Here is a 25,154-nt window from a genome sequence, read left to right on the forward strand (position 1 = left end):
ACATAGTTCTGGGCTAAAACTGCAAAGAGGGAGACATATTTAACTGCAGTTCACATGCACTACTCACAAGTACCATGCAGGGAGCCACCCTTAAGGGACAAGATGCTAAATTTTGTGCCAACATCTGAAAACCTGTTATTTATGATGGATTTACTACAACAGTTTCAGCTAGAGCAAAACTTCTACCCATCCTAATTACAACACCCCTTACAGACCCCTGTTTCCCAGGTCTGTTACCCAAGCTCATGCACGTCTGTGCAGACTCACTCCTAATCTTGCTCAGCCAAAGCAAATCTCTGCCAGACAGCAAGGCAGCCTGCACAAGAAGGCTTTCTGCTCACTCTCCACTCCACACTGACCTACAGGCCCAGAATTTCAAGTCACTAGGGTGATGAACAACCCAAAAGACCCCAGCAGCAGTTTTCTCGGTGCAATGCCAGGAATGAGGACTCAAACATTTTCATGGTTTCATAAAATGATTTAGGTTGGAAGGGACCTTAAAGATCGTTCAAACCCCCTGCCATGGGTGGGGATACCTTCCACTTGACCAGGTTACTCAAGGCCTCATGCAACCTGGCCTTGAACACCTCCAGGTAGGGGGCATCCACAACCTCCCTGGGCAACCTGTGCCAGCACCTCACCACCCTCACTCTCAAGAATTTCTTCCCAACCTCCAGTCTCACTCTCTTGCAGCTCAAAGCTGTTGCCCCTTGTCCTGTTGCTCCCAGCCCTTCTCAAGAGACCCTTTCCAGCTTTCTTGCAGGCCCCTTTCAGGTCCTTTTTGCAGAAGCCATGATTTCAGACACTGAAAGGTTAAGCCCACAGAGGCACTGATTAGATCTGTTCCCCCTGCTGTAAGAGGAGCTGTAGAACAGGACACTGAAGAGGTTGTACAGCTTCCTTGCCTGGACGTATCCACTTTCTCCTGCAGGATGCGACTTTCGCCCTGCCAGAAATCCTGACCTAAATTCTTCTCAAGAGTGCCACTGCTCTAAGTGCCAGAACAACTGAGAAAGGAATGTGTCATGTGTGTGCATGCATGTCTATCTGTCTGTCCATCTGCCCCAGCAGAGCACTGGAGTGGAACTGGCAGTGCTTTCATCTTGTTTGCTTGGGTTTTTTTAGTTGGTCTTTTTAATTAACTGCCAGATTCTCTTATTTAGGTTTGCAAGCACAAGAGAAAAGCTGGTGGGGGGAGGAGCAACTAAAGCATATCCATGAGGATGGGCTTGCTTTTTCACAGAATCATAGAATTGTTGGGGCTGGGAAAGGCCTCTAAGATCATCCAGTCCAACCATCAACCCAACCCCACCACGGCCACGAAACCATGGCCCAAAGTGCCATGGCCACACATTTCTTGAACACCTCTAGGGATAGTGACTCCACCACCTTCCTGGGCAGCCTGTTCCAATTTAGGCTTCAGTCACAAAAAGCAAGCTGATTAAACCACTGTGGGCTTTTTCTGCCCTGGTCCTATGACTGCTCTGCTTCCCAACCCCCTGCCCTCAACTTCTGCTCTGAGCTGCTTATCCCTGTCCCGGTCGTCAGTGCAGCACAGACTGCCTGATGCTCAGCCTTTTGTAAGTGAGGAAGAATGCAATGATTTGCTTTGAAAGGCTGTTTTCTATTAGAAAGCAATCTTGGTGACAGAACTTACTTAGGCAGGAGGGCAGACATCTGACCTCATCTATTCTGCTTCTGCCACTGACACCAGATACCTTCAGAGACAACACAATCCCTTCCTAAAAGGGAAGCAAGTGAAAAAAGATCTGATGGGGTACAGTCAGGATGAGTCAGCTGCAGTGCAAACACTTTAGGTCAGAAGGGTCCATACCAGATTGGGCTAGGAGACCTTTTTTTTGTCTCCTGCAGGGAAGAGTGACCTTTCCTGAGGACATCTGCAGCCTCTTGGGCCACGTGAGAGGAGTAGCTGCAAAGAAGCTCCAGTGTCATTAGTGAGCCCGGAATGCAGCAGGGCTGGTGCCCACGACATCAGTGAAGACTTGAACACTCAGCTGGAAAAAATGCTCTCCCTCCCTTCAGCAGAGATTGATGGGCTCCTGATAGGGCTCTGCTGGAAATCCCTGCACAGACCTTTCTGCAAGTACCTCTCTGCCATAAAGGAGGAATATTAAGGAACGTGCCAACGCTTTTCCTCTGGCTGGACTAAGCTCTGAAAGGATGCTTGAAATGATTCCCTGAGAATTAGCACAACCAAAACAACAACAACAAAACCTGGGTGGTGTTTCTGTCCTAGCTAATGAGAGCTATCTTCTGAGTGAAGAGTTCTAAAGATTTTTACATTACCCTGAACTCTTCACAAACCCACGCAGAGAAGCACGAAACAAGAAGAATGAGAATCCTCTTAATTCAATCTGTGCTTTATCACACAGGGCCACAGCTGGGGATTTGGGGCTGTGGGAATACAAAAACTCATCAATGCTGCAGCTCAGAATCCTGCTCCCCTTACTACCCAAACACAGAATCAGACAGGCCCACAGCCTGAAGAGTTTTCAGACCAAACACACCAGCCTGGCTGGAAAAACCCCAGGTGGCCAGAGGAAGCCTCAGCAACACCAAGACCACACAACAGCCACTTGTTGCTGGCCTGCTGCAGCTGAAGAGCTGCGGCTGTGATGCCCTTGATGCTTCCTGAGCTCCTGGCAGTAGGCAGCCTGCCCTTCCCAGCTCTGTACCACCAGCTAAAAGCCATCCTGCCCCTTTGCCTCTCAGCTCCCAGGACATTTTTCTCCCCCAGCTCTCCCAGTTGACAGGAGCATGACATGGAGCTGGCAGGGAGGCTGTGCTGGTGCCATGGGGTAGTCCATGCCCCACTGTGCCAGCCAGCAGCTGCTGATAAAGCTGACAGTGATGGGTGGCAGGGGTCATTGCCACATCCTTGAGCTCCCCTGTCGCACAGGAGAGTGCTCTGGGGAGCCACACTGCTGCTCTTGACAGCTGCCCCCACCTCCTTCCCTCGTGGTCCATCTCTCACAGCTCAGTGAAGGTTTCAGACATCCTATTTCTATCAGCCTTGATGGCTCTCTAGCTCCCAGCTCCTCTGAGGCACTGGGCCTGCTTGCCTTGCTCCAGTTCCCACCCTGCACCACAGAGCCTTTATAGGCAACACGATGGACCCAGGAGAGCCGAAGTGTGTGGGGAGGTCACTGTGATGATTACTCCATCTGCTAGAGCACCAGATGCATGAACAAAAATGACTGGAGAAGCAACAGGAGAAGTGGAGGGCAAGAGACTTCCCAGGTTGTCCTGTTCAGTCCCTGCAGACACCACACCTAATGACAGGGATGGAGAGGACAGGGAAGTTGATAGAGACTTCAGGGACAAATAAGCCTGGAGGGGAGGAGGAAACAGAGCAGAAAGGAGAAATGGGGCATAAGGCTGCAAGTCTGGTATGATGAAAGCAAGATCTGCAAGGGCTCCCGCAGAAAGCACCAGGTGCATCTTCAATGCCTTCCCCTACAGCATTTGGGAAGGAGCAACACCCCCTCCAAAACACAACTATGGCTGAAGCCCCATCCCTAGAGACATTCAAGGTCAGATTTGACTGGGGCCCTGGGCAGCTTGATCTAGTTGGAGGTGTCCCTGCTGACAGCTGGGAGGTTAGACAAGATGACCTTTGAGGGTCCCCTCCAACCTAAGGCTGGACCAGATGATGATCCTTGGGGTCCCTTCCAACCTGCCATTCTGTGACTTGGATGCATTCTATAATTCTCTTTGAACTCTCTGTTTCAGGAAACAAGATTCCTTCATGCATGAGAGCGTTTTGCTTCCTATGGCTGACCTCAAAACACCACCACCTCTACCGTATCTGGGTGGCCTCCCAAGCCCTCCTTGAAGGCTCATCTACACATCTAGCTTTCAACTCCCCACAGCCCTGGCTACTCAAGTGCTGCTGCATGGGATTAAACACCCAACTTTGGGAGGCTCTCACTTCCTCCTGCCAAACTCATCCCGGGCTTGGTATCTGCAGCAGCATGTGGAAGGGACCCCAGGAGCTGAGCCCAAGCACTGCCCGTAGCACAAGGCTGCACAAACCAAGCAAGCAGGCTGGAGCATGGCTGGATGGCAAGGAAGCAAACCTTACTCACAGTCTGATCCTTCGGGAGCTGACAGCAAGAGGAAGCAGCCCCGGTGGGCGGGTTCAGCCGGCGCAGTTAGGATTACACCCGGAGCTTTTGTTTCCAAACTTTGCTGGCTTGTGGCAGGGCTCTTTAAGGACCTAATCTCCGTGTGACTGTTCCCAGCACCAGCCGTGCCCCTGCGGATAATAAGGGCTTAGGGAAGCACCGTGGAATGACGGCAGCGCTCTCAGGCAAGCTGGCTGCAGCTCCGCCGCCTCTCTGCTGCCCCATGCCATCTCCTCCACCCCAGCTAGATCCCTCCATGCCTTCCCAACCACCCCTGTTTGAGAGCTTTTTGCTCTCAACAAGCACCCAGAGCTGCCCAAAGCACCCCCAGAGCTGCTCACTCGTAGCAGAAGGAAGGAGATAAATTGAGTTAAAGCAGCACAGTTTGGCTTAAACCTTTGGCAGAAGCTGGTGTGGGTACTGCTGCGCACAGATGTGGGCATCACAAATGCAGCTCAGCAGATTCCAACACTCCTGCTGTCTGCAGTGGTTGTTTTGGGGCTTTTTTTTTTGGTACCTGTGTAGGAGAGACCTGCTAAAGCTGGAACAGGTTGACTAGGGAGCTGGTGGAGTCACTGTCCCTGGAGTGTTCATGAAATGTGTGGCCATGGCACTTCAGCCATGGTTTAATGGCCATGGTGGTGTTGGGTTGGTGGTTGGACTGGATGATCTTAGAGGCCTTTTCCACCTGAAACAATTCTGTGATTCTATGAAAACTGCTGTGTTAATGCAGAGTATGTGCAGAGGCATGACAAAAATCAGTGCACACCACTACCCAGTCATCTGACTGGGCAATGCTATGTGACACCACACCTGTTCTGCAGGGCTACCTAAACTGCTCCTGGGTCCCATTCTGGAGACTCTTAATGAAAGCAGATTTTGTCTCCAGTTTTCAGTGGTGCTCTGCACACCTATCTCAGTGAGGTGGTGGGGGCCAGCAGTGTCCCCAGCAGGTATGCTGGGCTGGGTGGTGGCTCTTCCTCTCCCCTATGCAGCCAGATCAGCACACAAGAGTAACTTGATTTCAACATACACATTCCACTGCTGCAAGAGAAAATAAAAATTCTCCCCCCAGAGCTTGGGCTGCCACCTTTCAAACAAGGTCAGACACCGACCTCCTCCTCCACTGCCAATGACCTTATTAGCACTGATCATGGCTCTAATAATATCCCTCATTGTAAGCAGGCCATCTGCTGTAACATTTCACTGAAACTCAGTGAATTGCTGGTCTGAGTATGCTCATGGACCAGCAAGTCTGTTGTCCTCTCTCAGGAACATGCACCTTCCCCACAGCTTTAAGCTAGTTGTTGCAGAAAGACACCTCCAGCTCCCAGCTCAGAGCTCAAGCACGTAAAGAGCACAGAGCCATGCCCAGGTGCTGGCTTCAGACAGAAAAATGCAGAGTTAGAGGTCAAAACTCCATCACTCCAGCATCACAGACTCCCAATTCTGACAGTGGGGACACAGAGTGACCATGTCACTGAAACCCAAAACCAAGGCCTAGCACTAACCAGATTTCAGGGAGTCAGAAACCATAAAATCATAGAATGGTTTGGGTTGGAAGGGACCTTAAAGATCATCCAGTTCCAACCCCCTGCCATGGGCAGGGACACCTCCCACCAGCCCAGCTTGCTCAAGGCCTCATCCAGCCTGGCCTTGACCACCTCTAGGGAGGAGGCAGCCACAGCCTCCCTGGGCAACCTGTGCCAGTGTCTCACCACCCTCACTCTAAGGAATGTCTTCCTAATCTCCAGTCTCAATCTCCCCTCTTCCAGTTTCAAACCCCTGCCCCTTGTCCTATTACTACAAGCCCTTGTAAAATAGTCCCTTCCCAGCTCCTGAGAGCTCCTAAGAGCCAAGGCTCCTGAGCAGAGACCAGCATTGCTTTTGTGCCACTTACTCTTTACTGTGTGGACAGCAGCAAGATTTTGCTATCCTGACACATTAGCTATGGTTAACCTGGCTGTTTTCACTGCTGTTACAGCAGAGAAGGCGTTCAGAGCAGACAGGCAAGCTTGCAGAAGGCCTAACCATGTCTGATAGGCATTCATTTAGAAGGAGCCAGCGTTTGAAACGCTTACTCAGTGAGAACATCTGTCCAAAACACCCAGAGTCTCGTTACTACAGAAGCTCAGCTCCACTCAGCCTTCAAAGGCATTTTCTTTGTACAGCTCCTGTGAGGTCAAAAAGTGCAATTAGGCACAGAGACTGACATTATAAGACTTTAAAGCAGCCTGCATCATCACAAGGCTTTGAAACTAAGTTTTTCAAATCCTTAGCCTTTCCTCTAATAAAAGACCAGCATCAGACACAGCAGGAGAGGCTATGTGGGGCAGGGAAAGAGGGCAGTGCCTGGTTCTCTGCTGGTTTCTGAACAGCAATGAAGAACATTAATGAGCCATAGGTAAAACTACACCTGAATGGGGCAACATTCCCCCAAGTGCCTCCAAACACTTGTTTTTAACACCAGTGTCACCACATCTGTATGGGCAGACTTGCAAAGACTTCAGCTCCTCGCTTGGAAATCTAACCGCTCACTCCAGTGCTCCCTGGGAGATGGCAGCCCATGGGCTCTCCAGGAAGCCTGCTACATCTTGTTTACATTTGTTTCAAAGCTTCCAAATAGCTCAATTACATCAATGCCTGTTCACTGCACCCTCCTGCAGAGGAGTGAACCAAGTGGTGGAAAGCTATTGTCAGCAGAGGGATTACATCAAACCCATGCTACGCTGCCCAGGAAATCCATCGGCTCCACTGCTCACTCAGAGTCATTCCTCCCCAAGGCACCTTCTACCTCACTTCTCCCAGCTGGCTTCACTGGGCTAATGCAATCATGAGCAAGAGGAGTGGCTAGGTAGCTTCACTGACACAGCAGCATGACAGGACAACAGCATGGACAAGTGTGGTTCCACGTTTACAAGGATCCTCTTTGCCCCAAACTCTCCCCAGGGATTGTAGGTTTGGGGCTGCTCTTTCTTTGCTGCAAGAGTGGTCAGGCATTAGAAGAAGCTGCCCAGGGAGGTGGTGGAGTCACCATCCTTGGATTAAAAAAAATTAAAAAAAAAAAGAGGGGGGAGAAGGGGAAAAGGCAAAAGTAAGGAAGGAAAAGGAAGGGAAGGGGAGGGAAAAAAAAGAAGAAAATACAAAAGGCTGTCAGTGAAAGGAGGTGTCCAAAAAACATGTGGACACAGCACTTCGGGACATGGTGGTGTTGGGTGGATGGTGGGACTTGATGATCTTAGAGGGCTTTTCCAGCCCAAACAATTCTCTGATTCTGTGATTTGAACCCCAGTGTTAGCTCACTGCTGTAGATCTGGGCTGCAAAGATGTAAAGCTTGAACTTCCCTCCCCAGGTGGATATGGCTTGCAACATGGCACATGTCAAAGTGTCAGAGCTTACTGTACCAACACCTCCTCTGTCCCATGCTCCTGTGGCCAGCTTCTGACTCACAGCCACACAAGGACAGACACAAGTCCTGTTGCAGCTTGGTGGCTTTAGCACCCCATCTCCCTCCTCCCAGGGCAGAAGAAACGCTGGGGTCTGCATTTCTGCTGGGTCACAGGACAGAGCCTGTGCTTGGAGACTCAAGCAAAACTGGTGGAACTGCAAGCTCCAGGTGAAGGCTCTGGGGTGACCTTAGGGCAGCCTTCCAGTAGCTGAAGAGGGCTACAGGATTGCTGGGGAGGGACCTTTGCCAAGGTCTTGCAGTGGTAGGATGAGGGGGAATGGATTTGAGGTGGAAGAGGGGAGATTGAGACTGGAGATGAGGAAGAAATTCTTTAGAGTGAGGGTGGGGAGACACTGGAACAGGTTGCCCAGGGAGGTTGGGGATGGGATCTTGAGCAGCCAGCCTGCTCTAGTGTCCCTGCCCATGGCATGGGAGTTGGAATGAGATGATCTTGAAGCTCCCTTCCAACCCAAACCACTCTATGATTCTATGTGCAAGGAAATTCTCCTAAAGTGGCAGCAGAGGAACCCAGGCAGACCCCAGGCAGTTCTTCTTTGGAGAAGGGCCCAGAAGACCTTTTCCCTCTCTCGAAACCTGACACCAACAGCTCGCTTCAGCACAAGGAGTTCTTTGCTGCCCACAGGAATTCTGCAGTGCTTCAAAGCAACCTTAAGTATTTTGCAGAAGTGGAAGCTCAGTCTGGAGGGCTTTGCCCTTAAAAAAAAGCAAGTAAGCCTCAAGAGCAGGAGGTGGCATGCCACGGCCTGTGCAACATTGCAATATGCCCATAAAAGGGTTCAAAATACCTCTGCTGAAGCTCACGCAGCAGCTCAGAAGGGTTTAGAGTCACATCCCTAAAGAATTTCTCTCCTGCTTTTTTAGGCAAGTGTGAGCAGCAGTCAGCAATTTACCATCATCTTCCCAACCAGAAAAACCAAGGTTACTCTTGGCTGATACTCAAAATGTACTGCTGCCTTTGTGCTTTGGCAGGGTGGTTTGCCCACGCCAAGGGAGCAGACCAGGACCTGAGCTACAGACAGGAGCAGAGCCCCTGCAGTGCTGGGGCTGGAGGGAGAGGAGGGGAGAGGAGGGGAGGGGAGGGGAGGGGAGGGGAGGGGAGGGGAGGGGAGGGGAGGGGAGGGGAGGGGAGGGGAGGGGAGGGGAGGGGAGGGGAGGGGAGGGGAGGGGAGGGGAGGGGAGGGGAGGGGAGGGGAGGGGAGGGGAGGGGAGGGGAGGGGAGAGGAGGGGAGAGGAGGGGAGAGGAGGGGAGAGGAGGGGAGAGGAGGGGAGAGGAGGGGAGAGGAGGGGAGAGGAGGGGAGAGGAGGGGAGAGGAGGGGAGAGGAGGGGAGAGGAGGGGAGAGGAGGGGAGAGGAGGGGAGAGGAGGGGAGAGGAGGGGAGAGGTGGGGAGAGGAGGGGAGAGGGGGGGAGAGGAGGGGAGAGGGGGAGGAGGAGAGGCTGGTAGGAAACCCCCACTGCTGAACTTGCTGAATGGCTTGCTCTCCCCAAAGAGGCTGGCCTCCAAAGTGTGCTGTTCAGGACAAATTTGTGGCCACAGTTCTGCATTCCAACACGTTCAAGGGAAAACACACATACGTCTGAAGGAAGAGCTGCAATGAAGTCATTAGCTGCAGGAAGAAAAGGGCAGTGGTCCTGTGCTCACCCCTCGCACTGGCAGGGCCTCCCAGTGTGCACCTACACCTCTGCCAGCCTCTTAAACCTGACCCAGGGACACCATACACGGGACTGTCACCTCCAAACACAGGGTAACAGCAAAGGCATCTGCTTCCATGCAAGTGAGCCCCCAGGATGTACACGGGGTCTGGGGCAGAAAGGCCTCTGGAGGACATTTCTACAAACACAAAGCCAGATCTGCTGTTACCCTGTGATCGTGCACCACCACAGACAGCAGATCCAGTCAGTGTCCCCCTGAGGAGGCAAACCCCAGCCCCAGCCCAGCAGGGGCTGCCCACCCCTCAGGCACTCTGGGAGGGCTGCCCAGACAACTCCACTTACAGGTGTCTGTGGCAGGGCTGAAGAGTCCCAGTGACTCCACCTTGCAGCACAAGATGGGTGCCAAAGGCCCACCAGAGTTCCTGCCCACAGACACTTTGATACCCAAGGACAAGACTGCCTTGGAGACTGTCAGTCCCAGGCCTGGTTTCAGCAATGCCACACAACAGGTAGGGAAGAGTCACGTTGCCTTGTGCCATCAAAGGAGTCGGATGTGGGATGATGCAAGACCTGCAGCAGAGGTGGGAGAAGATGGTAGCAAGAGACATCCTCCTCCTCAGGTCATGTCAGAGAGGGAGAAAAGCCTTCAGAAGTGCCTTTCGCTGTTGCAGATACCAGATGATGATGCTTTTCACACTGACCAGGCCTCTGCAACAGTCCTACAGCTCTGGAGGGGGAAAGCAACACAGGTGCTGAGATCTGCTGAGCACCCATTGCAAAGCAAACACCCAAAGTCACCTCCACATGAGGAAGAGTCTGGGGGCTGATAAGAAGGGCATATGAGGAATGAACTCCTTCAACAGGAAGTTATCCAAGCCTGATCAATTAAGAAAATGAGAACTCTAAGTATTTAACTACTGCTACTACTACAAATGCCACACTGACAGCTTTGGAGAGCATTTCCTTCCAGACAACCAACTGCAAGCTTCTTTGCAGGCTTTCAACATCCACCTCTGTGTGACTGAGGTGACTTAACAGCATGGTCTCTCCAGGACCTTCCCAAGAAGCCCTCTACGCTAGGATGGGTCTCACTTCTCACAGTTTCCACCATCCACTCCTCCAGCAGTGAGCTGAAAAGGAAGCATCCCTCCAGAGTGGCACCAGAACTAGACCAGGCACCAGGCAACCCCCAGACATCTCACACCTCTTGCCATGGACAACAGCAGGTTTTACAAAGCACACATCCTTGGGAAATGTGAAGGCCAAGGTAACATGTTCCCTGCTGAGACTGCTCAGCTGCAGCAGGGACAGGGACACAGGGCCAACTTCTCCATCCACAGCACACCCCAAAAATCACCTGCTTGCTTTATAGCACAGACCTGGACCTCCTGCCAAGGACTCTGCTGCACACCTTTGCAAACGGCTGGCAATGAACAAGACCTTCCCGCCCCTTGCTGTCCCTGCAGCAGAGTCACCAGGTAACACCAGTCAGTTTCCAGCTGCACACCTTCATCACACAGCCTCTCCACACAGAGCCAGGATGAAAAGGACTTCAGATCAGGTGCTGGACTTTGTACTCAGCACCTGAAGTGCTCTGTCCTCCTGTGAACCCTGCTGCAGGGGCACTAAGCTGCAACAGAGAAGCAAGGAGACAGCTCGGGGTAGCAACCTGCTAAAAACAACAACAGCAAGTCTCACTAGTGCTCATCTGTCATGGTTCAGCTGTCAAAAAGCCACAGACAAATGAAGTGAGACGGTTGGGACATCAGAGGAGCCCATGGATAACGCTCAGTAAATCAAGCATGCTCCATACAGACCCCTGTCCTACAGAAAGAGCTGTCAGGCAGATTAAAACCACAAGGTCTCTCTTTCCCTGCAAGGCTGAACACACCTAGGGAGGTCACACCCCATCCAAACAACCAGCCTGACCCCACCAGGGAGCATCTGCAGCCCAGACACCAGGGCAGGCCTGGGAGCTGCTCAGCCACAGGCATTGCCAGGTGATCTGCTCGATCAGTTGTCTCCATCCCACCAGCTGTGCCAAAAGCCTCTGGAGACACTGCAGAGTGTTCACAGCACATGTGCCAATTAAATTAAGCTGGGAAAACACAGAGCTGGCTGTTACCCATGGACAAGAAGGGAGCAGGCCTAAATATATATATGTTTTTTTTTCCAGTGACCTCTCTTATTCTCCTTGAAGTAGCTCTCCTATTCTCCAGTGGACAGAGGCAGGTTCTCCTCCGCCTTTCTCTGCCCCAGCGAGGTCACACCTGGAGTATTGTGTCCAGTTCTGTGCTCCTCAGTTCAAGAGGAAAAGGAAACTGACAGAGAGAATCCAGCAGAGAGCCACTCAGGTGCTGAGAGGCCTGGCATCTCCATGAGGAGGAAAGGCTGAGAGCCCTGGGGCTGATTAGCCTGGAGAAGAGAAGGCTGAGAGGCCATCTCCTCAATGCTGATCACTATCTACTGGGCAAGCATCAGGAGGATGGAGCCAAACTCTTAGTGGTGTCAGTGACAGGACAAGGGTCAATGGACACAAACTGGAACCCAGGAGGTTCCACAGAAACATAAGGAAAAAAAATATTCCTTTGAGCGTGGCAGAACCCTGGACCAGGCTGTCCAGAGAAGTGGCAGAGTCTCCATTTCTGGAGGCATTCCAAACCTGCCTGGACATGTTCCTGTGTGATTGCCCTCTTCCTGGAGATGTTCAAGACCAAGCTGGATAAAGCCTTGAGCAACCTTTTGGTGTGGCAGAAGGTGTCCCTGCCCAAGGCAGGGGGGTAGGAACAGCTATAAGGTCTCTTCCAACCCCCATTCTAGTACTCCATGTCTCTAAGTGACCCTGCTTTATCAGGGGGGTTGAACTAGATGATCTCCAGAGGTTCCTTCCAACCCCTACCATTCAGGGATACTATGAAGTACCAGGCTGCTTCAAGGGAAGTACAGCAGCAACAGTTCTTATAAATCAAACTGAGTTTAAATACATTTTCCCCACTCTCAGCTGTTTGATTCAGTGCTATAAAAAACACTGATGATATGCAGTAAGGCAGACAAGCACCCAGACAAGCCAGAGAGTGGCTGCAAATCCACTTCTCATCACCAAATGCTGTCTCCATGCAGGTTAAGTGCCTTAATGACCAAGCCAGAAGTGAAGGCTTCTCACAAGGGTGACGTTAGCACAGCACTGTTCTCCTGCTTTATTTGCATCTCCATTACACTGAGCTGAGATGCAGGCACCATGCAGGCAGTCCAAAAATATCTCTATGGCTTTGTTTGCTTTCTTCTTCCTCCGGAAAAGCAGAACCATATGCTAAGTTTAGTAGGTGCCTTTAGTTGTTTCCAAGTTTGGAGTTTATTTAAATTAAAAGGAGGGAAAAAAAGGAGCAGGGGAGATGAGAAGGAGCAGGGGAGAGAGCAGGAGCAGGGGAGAGAGCAGGAGCAGGGGAGAGAGCAGGAGCAGGGGAGAGAGCAGGAGCAGGGGAGAGAGCAGGAGCAGGGGAGAGAGCAGGAGCAGGGGAGAGAGCAGGAGCAGGGGAGAGCAGAGCAGGGAGAGAGCAGCAGGGGAGAGAGCAGAGCAGGGGAGAGAGCAGGGGGAGAGAGCAGGGGAGAGAGCAGGGGAGAGAGCAGGGGAGAGAGCAGGGGAGAGAGCAGGGGAGAGAGCAGGGGAGAGAGCAGGGGAGAGAGCAGGGGAGAGAGCAGGGGAGAGAGCAGGGGAGAGAGCAGGGGAGAGAGCAGGGGAGAGAGCAGGGGAGAGAGCAGGGGAGAGAGCAAAAGACAAGATTTGATTGCAAACCAGTACCAGTCAGAAATAATAACTGCAGTAAAGTCAGCAAAAAGCAGCTACAAATTAACATGAAAACAACAGGGAACAGCCTCAGGTGCACCACTTGCAAGCTCACATGGAATGTTTATTGCCCAAGCACAGTAAACTTTTTAGATTACTGTGGGACTTGGACTACTCTTAGCAGGTAATAACACCTCTTTTAGAAAATTATTTAGTCCAAACTGTACTTTTAACTCTTCGCGCCTGTCCACAGACAACTTGCCTCTTTTTTTTTTTTTTTTTTTGAGATAGAACTGCTTTGAATAGCTTAGTGATGGGTTTTCAATTCATACCCCTTGACATTTCCACTACCCTAGTTTCTGGCTTTCAAACCTCTCCTACAAGGACAGGCTGAGGGAGCTGGGGGTGTTCAGCCTGGAGAAGAGAAGGCTCTGGGGAGCAGCCTTCCAGTACCTGAAGGGGACTACAAGAAGGCTGCAGAGGGACTGTTTCCAAAGGCCTGCAGTGATAGAACAAGGAGCAATTCTTTGAAGTTAGAGAGGAGGAGACTTAGGCTGGATGTTAGCAACAAGTTCTGCACCAGGAGGGTGGTGAAACACTGGAACAGGTTGCCCAGGAAAGTAGCTGAGGCCCCATCCCTGGAGATATTCAAGGTGAGGCTCAACAAGGCTCTGGGCAACCTAAGCTAGTGGAGGATGTCCCTGCTGACTGCAGGGGAGTTGGACTAGATGACATTTGGAGGTCCCTTCTAACCCAAAGCATTCTATGATTCTATGAAAATCCCCTTCAAAACTTTTATTTTCATATGGAACCATCCATATTTCCACACAGAATCCATATTTTCATATGGAACCATCCACATTCATAAAGCAAATTTAAAAACAAATGAAAAACAAAATAAAAACCACAAAACCAAACCAACCAAACAAAACCCCCAAATAAAACAAAACAAAATCCCCAAACACCACAAAACAACCAAAACCAACCCCAACTCCTAAAGCTGGGGCTGTAAATTGCTTTTAGAAGCCCCAAATCCATGGTGCAGATACTCAAACTGTGGGCAGTACAGCACAAAGCCTGTGTGAACCACAAAGCCTCTGCTACCTGAAGGGGGCTGCAGGAGAGCTGAGGAGGGACTTTTGACAAGGGCTTGTAGTGACAGGAGCAGGGGGAATAGCTTTGAGCTGGAAGAGGGGAGATTCAGACTGGAGATTAGGAAGAAATTCTTTCCAGTGAGGGTGGTGAGACACTGGCACAGGTTGCCCAGGGAGGTTGTGGATGTCTCCTCCCTGAAGGTGTTCAAGGCCAGGCTGGATGAGCTGGTCTAGTGGGAGGTGTCCCTGCCCATGGCAGGGGGGTTGGAACTGGATGAGCTTTAAGGTGCCTTCCAACCTAAACCATCCTACGAATCTATGAATATCTGCTGTGAATCAGCTGAGCATTTTCCTAACATATGTCTCCATCTCCTAATGCCCCTCTCTCAGCCTACTGCTCCAGCAGTGTTTCTAGTGACCCAAGAAGACTCTTTCTTTCTTCCTTCCTGACATCTTTAGAAACTGAAGAGCACAACAAACAATTTGCTGGCCAGGGAATTAAGCAGCAGACATGCTCATACCACACCCGCCTGATCCAGCCTGAATGGGAAGGTTAATGACTTGATGAGGACTGGCAGACAGCCCACCACAGTGTCACCAAAAGCCTTCGTACAAATTGCCACCAGCCAGCAGACAGTGTCCTGGCCCTTGCAAAAAACAGCACCAGCTGTGCATGGGGTGGTGGACACCATGCCTGGCAGAGAAGCTGAGGAATGAACCCAGAGGTCCTCTGGGTTTATAGTGAGGACAGGACACTTCTTACAAATATCTGAGGGGTGGGTGTCAGGAAGATGGGGGCCGTACCAGTGATCACCAGTGACAGGACAAGAGGTAATGGGCATAAACTTGAATATACACCATGAGGAAGAACTTCGAGGGTGGGAGAGCCCTCGAGCAGGCTGCCCAGAGAGGTGATGGAGACTCTGCCTCTAGATGGAGGAGGCTCAGGGGAGACCTTATTGCTCTCTACAACTACCTGAAAGGAGGCTGTAGCCAGGTGGGGGTTGGTCTCTTCTCCCAGGCAACCAGCAACAGAACAAGAGGACACAGTCTCAAGCTGTGCCAGGGAAACTTTAGACTCAAGGTGAGGAGAAACTTCTTCACAGAGAGATTGCCCATTGGAACGTGCTGCCCAGGGAGGTGGTGGAGTCACCATCCCTGGAGGTGTTCAAAAAAAGCTTGGATGTGGCACTTGGAGCCATGGTGTAGTTGTCAGGAGGTGTTAGGGATTAGGTGATAGGTTGATGATCTCTGAAGTCTTTTCCAACCTGGTTGATTCTGTGACTTTCAAGGCCCACCTGGATGTGTTCCTGTGTGACCTGCCCTGAGTGATCCTGCTCTGGCAGGGAAGCTGGACTTGATCTTCAGAGGTCCTTTCAACTCCTACCATTCTGTGATTCTCTCCTTTGCTCAGAATGTCTCAGAGATGCCACAGGACCTGCCTAGGAGGTACCACAAAGCATTGGCCACCTGCCCAGAAGCCCCAACACTCACTTCTAGAAGGGAGGTGGCCCCAGAGTGGCTGGGCTCTTGTGCCTCTGGCCTGTCCTCCACCAAGCAGTGCTGCTTGCCCTTTCATTCACACAAATCAATGCAGAAATCTCTGTTCCTCCAGAATAACGAGGGGGAAAGCGTGAGTAGAGACTGAGAGCTCTCTTGGCACCTGATTCAGATCTGTGAACAGCTTCTGGAAAGGAACTATTTTTAAGTTTCCTATCAATCTGCTAGAGAAAGTTTCCTTCTGCTGCCTACAAATGTGCAAACTCCCCCTTTGAAGAACCACAGCAAGATCCATCCCTGCACTTGCAATCTAATCAGGGTCCAGTATTTCATGACCAAAGCATTGCACAAGCACATAATGCTCCAGCAGACCCCTACTTGAGCACCAGATAACCCCCCCAGTACCTTCAGGAGTTCTGTGTGCTCCTCAGAAGTGTGCAGGTAGCACACATTCACCCATCAAACACCTCACACTGAGGCAGCCTGCTGGCTGCTGGAAGTGTTATTGCTCTTCCCACTGCCACAGAGGTAGAGATATCAGAGGTATCAGATAGAGGGGGAAAAAAAAAGATTAAAAAAAAGAAATAAAAAAAAAAAGGCAAAGCATGGAGTTGCAGTAAGTATGGAGATGCTGTGTGTGACCTGCCCAGGGAGGTGAAGCCATTGTACACAGGGTTATCAGAAGTTCCTGCATGAAGGCATTGTTCAGCCTTGAAGAGGACTGTGAGGAAAACAAAAAAAAAAAACCCCAAGCACCAGCACTACACAATGGATGCAGATAAGCAACCTCTGAACAAAGCCCTGGGAGACTGTAAGACAAGGGGAAAACTTATTAGCTGCAAGCATCCTATATCCTGTCTCCAATAAAGCAACACAGATGTTCTGCTAATGCAGGGCGTGAAAAGATGAAAAGAGCACTAAGCAGCTACGAGAGAGGGTCAGCCTTCAGCAGCTGTCAGAGGGAAACAGCAGCTAATCCCACCCAGGCAGCACGGGCACCAAATCCTCTTCTGCACTGACTGAGAAGGTAACATCTTCTTCTTCTTCTTCTTAGCCCAGCAGGCAGCTGTATGCTGGACAGTATCCAAAGCAGGGAAAGCAGCAGCACAGGGAGGGGATTCTGCCCCTCTGCTCTGCTCTGCTAAGACCCCACCTGCATGCAGCACTGCCTCCAGTTCTGGGGCCCCCAGCCTAAGAGGGACATTGAACTACTGGAGCAGGCCCAGAGGAGGCCACAAAGATGATCAGAGGGCTGGAGAACCTCCCCTGTGGGGACAGGCTGGGAGAGTTGGGGCTGTTCAGCCTGCAGAAGGCTCCAGGGAGACCTTAGAGCAGCCATCCAGGACCAGAAGGGGGACACAGGAGAGCTGGGGAGGAACTTTTGACAAGGGCTGGGAGTGACAGGACAAGGGACAATGGCTTTCAGCTGGAAAAGGGGAGATTGAGACTGGAGATGAGGAAGAAATTTCTTAGAGTGAAGGTGGTGAGACCCTGGAACAGGTTGCCCAGGAAGGGGCTGTGGATGCCTCCTCCTTGGAGGTGTTCAAGGCCAGGTTGGGTGAGGCCTTGAGCACCTCCCTAGGCTGGTGGGAGATGCCCCTGCCCATGGCAGGGGGCTTGGAACCAGATGATCTTTAAGGTCCCTTCCAACCTAAACCACTCTATGAGTCTCTCTCAGCACCAGTAAGGGAGGCCATTGTTATAACCACCAGCCCCTCAACACCACTGCAAACAGAGCTTTGCAAGCCCAGCTCCAGCCCAAGGACAGAAGGACCATTGTCTGAGAGTTTAGTCACTGGGATGGTTTATTTCCACTGGGAAGCACATGGTGTTCACACACACAGACACCTCTCCATGGCACAGCAGGATCAAGGCTCTGCCCAGGAGGACCTGTGGGATGCATGGGTCTGGAAGAATGAAGCACCCCAAGACTTGTGGTCTGAGAAGTGGGGTTCAGACACAGTTGCATCATCAACCCTTGGTGAAGCATTCTGCACAGTCTGACCTCTCCCCCGGTGTACTTCCCAAAGGCAGAGCTGTCAGCCCACCACAAGGCTTTCCTAAGACTGAAAAATCCAGAAACTCTGTTCCCTGGAAAATTCAGGCCACTGAAGTAGCACACGCTGGGCATCTGCTACTGTGTCAAGCAGAAACTGCCACAAGGACACTGTTTAACAGTCAGTTAGATTGGAAACACCCTGAGCTGCAGAAGATCACACCCAGCTTCTTTGGCTTTCTCAAGGTGGTGCTCTCACCCCACTGCCCACTGCTGAAGCAGAAGCGTAGGGGAGATCTGAACCCCAGCTGCCCAGAGCCCAGCAGAAGATCATACCCTACTCCTCTCCTATTTATTTTGCTTTCTCAACACGGTGTTCCCCATCCCACTGCCCACTGCTGAAGCAGAAGTGTCTGCTTGTGCCAGTGGGTGGGAGCTGAACCTCAGCTGCCCAGAGACTTAGTCCTGGGCATACTGCAGCCACAGCACCACAAACAGCACACACGAGGAAGCATCACCTACCAAGTGACACTGAACTACAGCACAGAGAACTGGGAGGCTTGCACAGGGGACACCTCCCCAGGAGGTTGCAAACATCAGGCGAGTTCTGCAAGGGGCACAGGACCACCCTACACAGCATGGCAGCACTGCTTTTCAGTTCCCAGGTCAATGCTATACAATGTAAAGCATCTGCACTTGCCACTGGCTACAGTTCAAAAGTTTCAAGGCCATAAAGAATTTGCCTTTTCTTTTTTTTCCCCCTATGATAAAAACGTTTTTGTCTCTCACTGTCAGCAAAGCAGCAATGTAAATGAACGTTTGGAAGTCAGTGTATAACTAAGAGTCACTGCACATAACCAGATTAAAGAGAACAAACCCAAATGCAAACAGGAAGCTTGAGTTCCTTGGTAAAAGGGAACAGAAGTGAAAATCTAAAGCAGCCACAAAGAGTAATAAAATGGTTTAAACCCATGGCAGGCCAGATTCAGTCCGGGTCTGAACCTGTGCATACGTAACTCCACCAGCTCTGTTGCTCATCATGTTCATAAAAATAAAATCAAATCTTTTCAAGCAACAGTTGGAAGTTCAAGCAAAAACTTCTGAGCTTGTAAAATTTACCAGATTCCTTCTAGAAACTCAAACAGCTTAATTACTCTGATCAGAACACCGAGGGTCAAGAGCTCTCAAAAGCAAGCAGTTATCCATATTGCCTCAGCTTCTATCATCCTATTTCAAATACCTTTGAGGAGCCACACTTCAGGGAGACAAAAAAAAAAAAAAAAAAAAAGTGGATGTTCCTTTCCTGAGAACCCCAGAGATGCCCAACTCGTCCCATCCTGTGAGCCTCTTGTTGTCCCCCCTGCCCCCAACTCAGACCCCAGGTATTTGGTAAATTTGGAAAGTCACCCCTGGAGCTCCAGTAGTGACAAGAAACCAAGAGACAATTACTGCCTGCAAAACTGGCTCTGCAGAGCTCAGAGCAGAAAGGCTCAGCTTTAACTCAAGCCTAGCAGAGCCATGTTGGTTGCAGGAAGCTCAGAGCAGAAAAGCTCAGCAGTAGCTCAGACCTAGCAGGGCCATGTTGGTTGCAGGAAGCTCAGAGCAGAAAAGCTCAGCTGTAGTTCAGACCTAGCAGAGCCATGGTGTTTGCAGAGAGCTCAAAGCAGAAAGGCTCAGCTGTAGCTCAGACCTAGCAGGGCCATGGTGTTTGCAGAAGGCTCAGAGCAGAAAAGCTCAGCTGTAGCTCAGACCTAGCAGAGCCATGTTGGATGCAGGAAGCTCAAAGCAGAAAGGCTCAGCTGTAACTCAGGCCTAGCAGGGCCATGTTGGTTGCAGGAAGCTCAAAGCAGAAAGGCTCAGCTGTAACTCAGGCCTAGCAGAGCCATGTTGGTTGCAGGAAGCTCAGAGCAGAAACGCTCAGCTGTAGCTCAGGCCTAGCAGAGCCATGCTCTTTGCAGAGAGCTCAAAGCAAAAGGCTCAGCTGTAGCTCAGACCTAGCACAGCCATGGTGTTTGCAGAGAGCTCAAAGCAGAAAGGCTCAGCTGTAGCTCAGGCCTAGCAGAGCCATGCTCTCTGCAGAGAGCTCAAAGCAGAAAGGCTCAGCTGTAGCTCAGGCCTAGCAGGGTCATGTTGGTTGCAGAGAGCTCAGAGCAGAAAGGCTCAGCTTGAACTCAGGCCTAGCAGAGCCATGTTGGTTGCAGAGAGCTCAGAGCAGAAAAGCTCAGCGGTAGCTCAGACCTAGCAGGGCCATGGTGTTTGCAGAGAGCTCAGAGCAGAAAAGCTCAGCGGTAGCTCAGACCTAGCAGGGCCATGGTGTTTGCAGAGAGCTCAGAGCAGAAAAGCTCAGCGGTAGCTCAGACCTAGCAGGCCATGGTGTTTGCAGAGAGCTCAGAGCAGAAAAGCTCAGCGGTAGCTCAGACCTAGCAGGGCCATGGTGTTTGCAGAGAGCTCAGAGCAGAAAGGCTCAGCCGTAGCTCAGGCCTAGCAGAGCCATGGTGTTTGCAGAGAGCTCAGAACAGATAGGCTCAGCTGTAGCTCAGGCCTAGCAGAGCCATGGTGTTTGCAGAGAGCTCAGAACAGATAGGCTCAGCTGTAGCTCAGGCCTAGCAGAGCCATGCTGTTTGCATGCTCCTTGCAGGAAGCCTTTTCCCACACCCATTTTTCTGGCAGTGCTGTTCTCCAAGCACCTTGGGTCACTCCTCGTCTACAGGACAGCATGAGAGTGCATCTGCAGCTCTGGCTCCAGGAAATACCCTTCAGGTTGATTCATTATCTGGAAATGCTGCTTTCATTTCTGCTCATTAAAAGCACGTTTCAGATCCCTGTGCTCTGGACACAAATTAAAGGTTTCTCTGCTTCTCCCATTTGAGTTTCATTTGCTGCCCACAAGGTGCATTCTCCATTTCGAGCACATCTGCGAGCAGACCTGAGCCACCACGGGGAAAACACCCTGGGCAAAACGCTGTCCCCCTGCCATGCCTGGCACTCCAGGCAGCCACACCTGCCGTCAGGCTCAGCCTAGCTTGCAGGAGCTCCATCCCGCAGCGGGGCAGCGTCCTCCCCGCAGAACCAGAGCAATATTCCAGTTTGCTGCGCGCATCCCACGAGCCGTGCGGGAGGGAAGGGGGGAGGGAAAAAAAAAAAACCAAAAGGGCAAAGCAAGCTGAGGTAAGGCAGGCATCAGTTCTCACCTTGAGGGAGTCAAAGCAGGCAATGACTCGTCCGTTTTCCACGTGGCAGCTGCGTGACGGATGGGCGAACTTGCACTCGGCGTCGGAGCGAGAACAAGTCCCTCTCTGGAACTCTCGACACACTTCTAACGTCAGCCATTTTGTATCACGAACCAGGGAAACGTTTACAGCCATATTAAAAAAAAAAAAAAAAACACAACAAAAAAACCAAAGGGGGGAAAAAAAAAAAAAAGAGAAAAAGAAAAAGAAAAAAAAATTCAAAAAGCCAGCAAATCGCCACCCTCCTTTCAGGGCAAGGTTGTAACTGCTGATCTGAAGGGTTTTGCTTTCGGTTTGTTTTCTCTTCTTTAAAAAAAGGGGGTTTTAAAAAAGTGAATTCAAGTGAAAGGTGAAGAAAGAACTAACTTGTTGCTTTGGTAGAACTCCTATTCTCATCAGCACTTAGGGTTTTTTGTTTTTTCACTTAAGTCAAATCGTGTTGGTTTAAACAAGAATTAAACATAAAGCCAATCATAAAATAGAAATCTTATCCGAACAACTGAAAAATCAAATTAGAGGCCAGCTCCTAAAAGTGCAATCGTAGAAGTTTAAAATATAAGTGTTTTTTTTCTTTCTTTTATTTTTGTGCCGCTGCCTAAGTTACTTGCGAACAACTGGCAGACTTTCAAAAGAATTCTGTGCTCTCCAGTTAATGGTTTCAATTATTCTTGCAAAAAGCATATGCTGCTGGCAGCACTTCAGTTTGTGGAATGGTCTCAGTCCTTGTGGGGAGAAAACTTCGGGGGTTTTAGCTCTGTTTTTTTCTTCAATTTCTTCCTTCTAAAAATTTCAGTTCCCGAGCATCAAAACGAGCAAAAGGACGTCTTAATTAAGTTCCTTTTCTTTTTTTTATCCCCCCCTCTTTCGTTTCGATATTTGCTACATACTCGAGGAAAGTAAAAATAAAATAGAATAAAATAAAATGGCTGAGCGAACTGCGTGTAAACGAGGAGCCAAAAAAAAAAAAAAAGAAAAGAAAGAAAAAAAAAAGGGCAAGGCTGGAGGAGTTGCCGTCAGCGCACGAACCGCAAGCAACGCCGGATTAAAACGAGAAGGGGGCGAGGGGCAGAGAGGCAGCCCTAGACAGAAATCCAAGCAGCGGTGGCTTCAGGAAAGGCACTTTTCAGCAACCTGCAGGAAAAAGAGAAACACAATCAGCCCCGAGCCAGCGGTGGCCGCGCTGAAGCGGGCGCGGCGCGGCCCCGGCAGCCATTGTCGGTACCGCGGCATTTACCGCACCAAGCTGCGCATGGGAAGAGCGGGCGGCCAATGGCGTTTATCGTTGCAGCAGCAAGCGCGGGCAGACGACCAATAAAAGAGACCGTTTCATAGCGGGCCAGCCTGGCAGAGGCCGGGTTCTGTGCCCGCCTCAGGGTAAAGTGCCTCAGCGCCCCCGCCCACCGCCCCGCCTGTGGGCGAACCCGGAGCCGGGGACCTGCGCGGAGCCCGGCAGCGCCCGGGCGGGGACGGACGGAGCGCAGCCTCCGCAGAGCCTCGGCACGGCGACGCCCCCGGCAAAGGCCAGTAGTGTGGGGTGGGTTTGTTCCACCGAGCAGCCCTCCCAGGCCAGAAAAGGACATTGCTCTCTTCAGGCTTTTCCCCAAATTTTTATGTGTCAATTATTTTTTTTCGGACACCCCCTCTTTCCACCCCATTTTCCCCCCAATTATATTCTAATTTATTATTTTCTTCCTTGTTTTTATTCTTTTATTCAAAATTTTCCAATTCTTTTTTTCCTTCCAATTCTTTTTTTCCTTCCAATTCTTTTTTTCCTTCCAATTCTTTTTTTCCTTCCAATTCTTTTTTTCCTTCCAATTCTTTTTTTCCTTCCAATTCTTTTTTTCCTTCCAATTCTTTTTTTCCTTCCAATTCTTTTTTTCCTTCCAATTCTTTTTTTCCTTCCAATTCTTTTTTTCCTTCCAATTCTTTTTTTCCTTCCAATTCTTTTTTTCCTTCCAATTCTTTTTTTCCTTCCAATTCTTTTTTTCCTTCCAATTCTTTTTTTCCTTCCAATTCTTTTTTTCCTTCCAATTCTTTTTTTCCTTCCAATTCTTTTTTTCCTTCCAATTCTTTTTTTCCTTCCAATTCTTTTTTTCCTTCCAATTCTTTTTTTCCTTCCAATTCTTTTTTTCCTTCCAATTCTTTTTTTCCTTCCAATTCTTTTTTTCCTTCCAATTCTTTTTTTCCTTCCAATTCTTTTTTTCCTTCCAATTCTTTTTTTCCTTCCAATTCTTTTTTTCCTTCCAATTCTTTTTTTCCTTCCAATTCTTTTTTTCCTTCCAATTCTTTTTTTCCTTCCAATTCTTTTTTTCCTTCCAATTCTTTTTTTCCTTCCAATTCTTTTTTTCCTTCCAATTCTTTTTTTCCTTCCAATTCTTTTTTTCCTTCCAATTCTTTTTTTCCTTCCAATTCTTTTTTTCCTTCCAATTATCCCCCCCCACTTCCTATTTCCATTTATCTTTCCCCATTTTTTAATTCAATTTTTTTCACTTTTTTTTTTTCCCCAACATTGTTAAACTTTCTTTTTGTTTGTTTGTTTTTCATTAACTACCCCCTCTTCCCTTTTCTGATGGAAACCATCAGGCAGGACGGGGCAGCCGGTGGCTTTCTTGTACACAAAGCAGAAGGAGCTGTGCTCCAGCTCAGCCCTTGCACCACTTCACGTTTTTTAAGGTGTTTAACCCATCTCTAGCTGCAGAGCTCTGCCAGCAGCAGCAGCCTGGCATGGCACACAAATGACTGTTTCGAAGTTGCTCCTCTATGGCTCCAGAGCTTACAAAACCTAAAAGCAAACTGCACAGGAAAAAATCTAAGCCACACACACGGAAAAAATTAACTCATTGCTCACAGCTGTAGTTTTCCACCAGACTAAAGGCAACTTGGATTACTCCTACTCCAGCAACTCATGTTATACAACAAGCTACTTTCAATGCATTCCTATTCAAGGTTTCCTTGGCATGCACTAAAATGTTAAGCTGTCCCTAGAGTTTCCCATTCTAATATTAGCTGTTCCAATGCTGCTGGATAGGGTTGGGCTGTTTCCAAGTTCCCAAAATCCAGCCCTTTATCTTCCTGAAGTACACCCGCCCAGCTTTGCAAACACTTGACAGGCACGGGATGTTGCTCGTGTGACTGCTATTAAGGCTTCAAGCTTTTGCAGGAGAAGAGCCTTCAACTACAAGAAAAGGAAGCTTAAATTCCTCTTTTATTATTGCTGTGTTATTGCAATTACACCGATCAGTAACCGAAACCTAAAGGAGCTGGAACAGCCGAACGAAGCTAGCGAGGAAGTGTGGGAAGAGGCTGTCAGCAGCAGAGGGGAGGGGGCACAGTGGCTGTTTGATTCACAGATCAAATTATCTCACATGTAAAAAAAAAAAAAAGCCCATCATTTTTTAAACCTACATTGCAAGTATTTTCTAGGCTAATTAGAGTCAAGTTCATAACAAAACCTGCCCAGACCCTTGCAGTCCAACTTGCAGCATCAGCACAAAAGGTTAGTCCAACCCAACGCTGCTGGAAGGACCTTCGTGTTTTTGCACATCAGGTGGGGAACAGAGATGGCAAACAGCAGGTTTGCTAAGCGTGTTCTGAACTTCAAAGGTGAGGAAAAAAAGCACACCTAGCCATGCTCATGTTGTCTGGGTTTCACAAAGAACAGAGGTACTCCAAATCAATTCCAACTCTGCAAACAAGGCAAAAGTCACCCCGGAATTCCATTCACTAAAATGTGGGCTCCCTGACCAAATAAGCTCAGCAAGGAGGAAAAGATGTGTGTGGAAGCCTTCTGCAGAGAACTAGGGACTGGCTGGGTGCAGCTCTTCAAAACGAGCTAGAACAGGTCAGATATGGGTGGGGATTAGAAAGAATGCTCTCTCAGAAGCTGCTTGGAGCAGATCAAAATACAACCATCTTGTGGACTAAGTGCCTGCTCTACAGCTTCAGACTCCCAGGGGAGCAGGGGCCTGAATATGGTAGGTCTGAACTGAAATACACACAGCTACAGCAAGATGCAGGAACAGTGCAGTATCATCTGCCACTTCTCAAGCCTTCCACTCTGAAAAATCACAGAGAAGGTAACAAACCAAACGTTCTTCTCCCTCTCCCATGTAGCCCTGAAGCACACACGTGCATGCAGACACACAGGTACGCACCTGCACAGTCCTCAAGACAGAATCACAGAAAGGTTTTAGTTGGAAAAGACCTTTAAGGTCATTGAGTCCAACCATTCTCTAACTCTACCGAGCCTTGTGCTAAACCATGTCCCTCAGCACCACAAC

The 25,154-nt window shown here is 49.9% G+C and overlaps 1 protein-coding gene across 4 annotated transcripts in view; it reads right to left on the reverse strand.

Moving 5' to 3' along the window:
* Positions 1-21,009, reverse strand: part of MBNL3 (muscleblind like splicing regulator 3) — a 77,062-nt gene extending 56,053 nt beyond the window's left edge. For all 4 annotated transcript variants that reach the window (XM_054388535.1, XM_054388534.1, XM_054388533.1 and 1 more), the window contains exon 1: positions 20,836-21,009. In XM_054388535.1, coding sequence (XP_054244510.1) covers positions 20,836-21,009 — 174 coding nt within the window. The remainder of the gene's footprint in view (positions 1-20,835) is intronic.
* Between the last annotated feature and the right edge of the window lie 4,145 nt (positions 21,010-25,154).

This window comes from Indicator indicator, chromosome 17 (assembly GCF_027791375.1).
Source record: "Indicator indicator isolate 239-I01 chromosome 17, UM_Iind_1.1, whole genome shotgun sequence".
Taxonomy (NCBI): domain Eukaryota; kingdom Metazoa; phylum Chordata; class Aves; order Piciformes; family Indicatoridae; genus Indicator; species Indicator indicator.